Here is a 5,076-nt window from a genome sequence, read left to right as displayed (position 1 = left end):
GACCTATTTTGAACTTTTCATACCTAAAATGTCATTTTGATTAAAAATGAACAGTAAAATTAAAATATCATTTTTATTAAAACTCTCTTTTTTTATTTATATTTTATAAAATAATTAATAATATTATAATATGAATTGACTAGATTTTGAATGAGCTCATTTTTCAAGAATAAAAATGTATTAGCCAATTACTGTTCATTAAAATCAATTACTATTTATTTGGATAGATTAAATAAACTTTGTATCATCTCATTTTTTGGAGGTGAACTTTCTCTTACTAAATCAATATCAGTTATGTCTGGTGAATTCCAGTATCCAAAGCAAGCTTAAGCTTCGTCCCGACGCCATCTTTGATTCTGTGCTGACATTATATGGTTATGGTCGTTGTCGCCCACCTCGGGTACAAATGAACACCATCAATTTTATCCAACCCACCGCCGCCGTTGCCTCCGTACCTCCTCCCCCTCCTCCCTCCTGTTCTTCTCTTCCCCTACGCCCCTTCTCTCACTCCCCTTCTCCTCCTCCTCTTAAACCCTCACTAAACCCTCACCCTTCTCTCTCACTCTCTCTCTCTTCTCCAAGTTCAGTCCCCAAACTCAAAACCCAAATCCAATTCCAGTCCCTCCCATCCCCACAACCCCTCTTGAATTCAAACCCTCCCAATGACCGCCACCAAACCCACAAATTCTTCCACCATTTAATTCATTTGCTCCGCCTCTCCGCCCGTCACGGCGACCGAGAGCTCGCCAGGGCCGTACACGCATCAATTCTCAAGCTTCAAGAAGATACCCATCTTGGCAATGCCCTCATTTCAGCTTATCTCAAGCTGGGCCTTGTTTCGGATGCTCACCTGGTTTTCCTAAGCCTTTCCTGCCCAAATGTTGTGTCTTTCACCACTTTGGTTTCGGGATTTTCCAAGGCGGGTCGAGAGGAGGAGGCTGTGGAGCTTTTCTTCCAGATGAGGAATTCCGGTATTAAGCCCAATGAGTACAGCTTTGTTGCAATTTTAACTGCTTGTATTCGGGTTCTCGAGCTGGATTTGGGTTTGCAAGTTCATGCCTTGGTGGTCAAATTGGGGTACATGGATTATGTTTTTGTTTCGAATGCGCTTATGGGTTTGTATGGTAAATGTTTGTGTTTGGATTATGTGCTTAAACTGTTTCATCAATTGCCCGAGAGAGACACGGCGTCTTTGAATACTGTTATGTCGAGTTTAGTGAAGGAGTTTATGTATGATGAAGCATTTGAGTTGTTTCGTGAACTGCGGCAAACGGAGGGGTTTGGAGTCGATCATTTCACAGTTTCAACCCTTTTGACTGCCTGTTCTGGGAGCAATGCTTTCAGAGAAGGTAAAGAGGTTCATGCCCATGCTATCAAAATTGGTTTAGAGGCCAATTTGAGTGTTAGCAATGCCCTTATTAGGTTCTATGCTGTGTGTGGGAGTGTAAACGGTGTGAATGCTTTGTTTGCGAGGATGCCTGTGAAGGACGTTATTACGTGGACAGAAATGATTTCAGCCTACATGAAATTCGGGTTGGTAGATTTGGCTATCAAGATGTTTGATAACATGCCTGAGCGGAATTCTGTTTCTCATAATGCTGTACTGGCTGGTTTTTGTCGAAATGGTGAAGGCTTGGGGGCTTTGGATTTATTTACAAAAATGTTGAAGGAGGGAATGGAGATGACAGATTTCACTTTGACAAGTGTTGTTAACGCTTGTGCCTTGCTTAGGGATTGTAAAACCAGTGAGCAAATCCATGGGTTAATTATCAAGTTTGATTTTGGGTCAAATGCTTGTATTGAAGCTGCATTACTTGATATGTATACAAGGTGTGGTCGGATGACAGATGCAAAAAGGTTGTTTCATTGGTGGCCGGCTGAGCAGGATAGCTCTGTACTTTTGACATCAATGATTGGTGGATATTCTCGAAATGGGCAACCGGACGAGGCAATTTCTCTTTTCCACCTCCATCAATCTGAAGGAAGAATGGTTATGGATGAAGTCTCATCCACTTCACTACTTGGTCTTTGTGGAACTTTAGGGATAAATGAACTGGGGAAACAAATCCACTGCCATGCTTTGAAGTGCGGTTTTCTAACTGATCTAGGAGTCGGAAATGCCACAATTAGCATGTACACTAAGTGTTGGAACATGGAAGACGGAGTCAAGTTGTTCAATACGATGCCCACTTATGACATAGTTTCATGGAATGGTTTGCTTGCTGGTTATCTTCTCCACAGACAGGGCGATGAGGCCTTGGCTGTCTGGTCAAATATGGAGAGGACTGGCATAAAACCGGATCAGATTACTTTTATTTTGATTATTTCAGCATACAGACACACTACATCCAATTTAGTTGACGATTGTCGTAGCTTGTTTCTCTCCATGAAAACTGTTTATGACATTGAACCCACCTCAGAGCACTTTGCCTCCTTTGTTGGTGTTCTAGGGTACTGGGGTCTACTGGATGAAGCAGAGGAAACAATCAGTAAGATGCCTTTTGAGCCTGACTTTATTGTTTGGCGAGCTTTGCTTGACAGTTGTAGAATCCAAACAAATGCAACCATTGGAAAAAGGGTTGTGAAACGTATCCTTGCCATGGAGCCCAAAGATCCATCTGCCTACATACTTGTATCAAATCTCTACTCGGCATCTGGGAGGTGGCACTGCTCCGAAATGGTTAGGGAGGATATGAGGAAAAAGGGGTTCCGGAAACACCCAAGTCAAAGTTGGACCGTTCATAACAACAAGATACATCCATTCTATGCAAGAGATAAATCCCATCCCCAAGCAAAAGACATATATAGTGGATTGGAAATACTCATCTTAGAGTGCATAAAAGCCGGTTATGTGCCAGACACAAGCTTTGTTCTTCATGAAGTAGAAGAGCACCAGAAGAAAGATTTCTTGTACTATCACAGTGCAAAGTTAGCAGCAACCTATGGCCTACTGACCACGAAGCCTGGAAAACCAATCCGCGTGGTGAAGAATATCCTCCTTTGTGGAGACTGCCACGCGTTCTTGAAATACATGTCGATTGTCACAAGAAGAGCAATCTATGTCAGGGATGCTTCCGGATTTCATTGTATTTCTAGTGGTCAGTGCTCATGCAAAGATTATTGGTGACCGGTGAGTTATCGTCGCCTCATATTTTTCTCTAATTTAAGTTTGAACAGTTCCTTTTGGTGGCTAATTAAGTGTTTTGGTGACATTGTAACATATTTGTATTTAAAAGCGTAATTTTCCCGTAGAACTGAATTACAGATTAGTTGATGAACTTCTGAATTCTTCTGGCAGAAAAGAGAGAAACCCTAGATATCACAATTAGGCGATTCATTTTTTACTGTAAACTGCAAATTCTTACATTCTGATAAAATTTCGTTAGCAGCAATAAGTGTTAACTTATGTTATATGGAAGAAGCTGAAATTTGTTGAAATGTTGTGATATGAGGCAAAGCTAAGTACTTCGAACAGATTTATTGATTGATTGATTGTCAAGTGGTATCACAACATTCTTGACATGGTTTTACGTCTAAAAACCCAAGGAAGTTGAGATTCCATTATAAAACAACAATTCTCGGTATAAGCACACAACAACATTCATGACATGGTATTCCAACTCGTTATAATCACACACAAGATTTGGCAAACTACCCATTATAGTTTTAGTTTCTTAACTTTGTCAGTATACTATAGGGATTTACTAGTGGAAGCTGGATACTGATGCAGCGTCTGTCATTGTTTGCTGCACGTGGTATAGAGCTTCTGAGGATTCATTCTGTTCATCGTCACTCCGGCATGGCGTTTACTTTGATCCTTTTTAGAGTTTTACTGTTTTGTTTCTTATTCCTAGGTCTACTTTCTACAAATCAAACGCATGTTTTAGTAATCCTACATTTATCGCATATTCAAACTCGCCTCCGTTTTGTGGAGGCTGCGAAAAACTCGCCTAGGCTTTGTCGGGCAGGTGCTCATCAGGGCTCATTCCCTTTTTGTTTAAAAATTGCAAAAATCTGGGAAAAAAAAATTGGGTAAATTACATTTTACCATCTCAGATTTGGAATTGATTTCAATTCCTTACAATATCTTTAAAATATTTCATTTTTATACGTCAAATACTATTTTATTTTAATATAATACATCCGTTACATTTTCCATCTATTGGTCCGTTAAGAGATGACGTGGCTGCCACATTTGTGCCACGTGGCTAAACACTTCATAAAAATTTAAATATTAAAATAATTATTTAAAGAAAAGTTATATATAAATAAAAAAAAAAACCCAGAATCCTTATTGTGCCCACCCTCGCACCCCCATCACCCACCCCTTCCCCCATCACCCAATCCCTAAAACCCATTTGACGAAAGCGGCGACGTCGGCGGCATCAGGGAATTTGACTTTCAGGGTTTTGACGAGGATCCATCGCCCTCCTTAAAGCCAACGGCTTGGATCTCGATAAACTTTGGAAATTCGGCATCGATTCAGAGATTTTTGTAGATGAACAGATTTAAATTCATTAATTTAGTGATTTATACAAAAAAATGGTCACTTTCTTCATTTAAAAGTGGACACCATGTATGAACAGTTGAGCAAGCTTATGCGTAAAGAACATGAAACCTCTCAACTATTATAGCAGAACAAATAAGAGCTCATACAAATGACGGTCATAATTACATTCACATTGGTCTTTTACAGATCGCAGTAAAATCATTAATAAGAAATGACATCAACACCTCTATCTTGTTATGTCTCCAAGATGCAAGATTCATTGACTTTAGTGATAGCATTTTTGGAATGATCAAGTCAAGCCTATATAACGGGCCAATCCATTTCAATTGTTTCCCAGACCTCACAGTAAGCCTAACAGACCCACATATGTTAAAATCACTCACATTAAACATAAAAACCTCTGTTTATCAAGTCTTTGAAGATGTCCAATCATTAGCTCTAATTTTCAGAATCCATTACAAGTCCATAGCTATAAACATGAACTTCCAAGTCATAGCCAAAAGTCCTAGAAAATACACTTTATTAATCCAAAGTAATCAAGAAAATGCCAATATCAAAATACCCAG

At 39.6% G+C, this 5,076-nt stretch overlaps 1 protein-coding gene across 2 annotated transcripts; it reads left to right on the top strand.

Annotated features, from left to right (window-relative positions):
- Window positions 1-265: 265 nt before the first annotated feature.
- EMB175 (Pentatricopeptide repeat (PPR) superfamily protein) lies at window positions 266-4,077 on the top strand. Of its 2 annotated transcripts, none has more exons than XM_088682050.1 (2): window positions 266-3,130; window positions 3,698-4,077. In XM_088682050.1, the coding sequence occupies exon 1, from the start codon at window positions 407-409 to the stop codon at window positions 3,125-3,127; it is 2,721 nt and encodes a 906-aa protein (XP_088538176.1). In that variant the 5' UTR covers window positions 266-406; the 3' UTR covers window positions 3,128-3,130; window positions 3,698-4,077. The 2 variants fall into 2 exon arrangements, with proteins under 2 accessions (XP_088538176.1, XP_088538177.1); XM_088682051.1 differs by having other exon boundaries at window positions 3,688-4,077.
- The last annotated feature ends 999 nt before the right edge of the window (window positions 4,078-5,076 follow it).

This window comes from Pyrus communis, chromosome 12, assembly GCF_041283825.1.
Source record: "Pyrus communis isolate YQ-2024b chromosome 12, ASM4128382v1, whole genome shotgun sequence".
In the NCBI taxonomy this organism is placed as follows: domain Eukaryota; kingdom Viridiplantae; phylum Streptophyta; class Magnoliopsida; order Rosales; family Rosaceae; genus Pyrus; species Pyrus communis.
The sequence above is the reverse complement of the archived record's forward strand: the minus strand, read 5'-3'. Positions and strand labels throughout refer to the sequence as shown.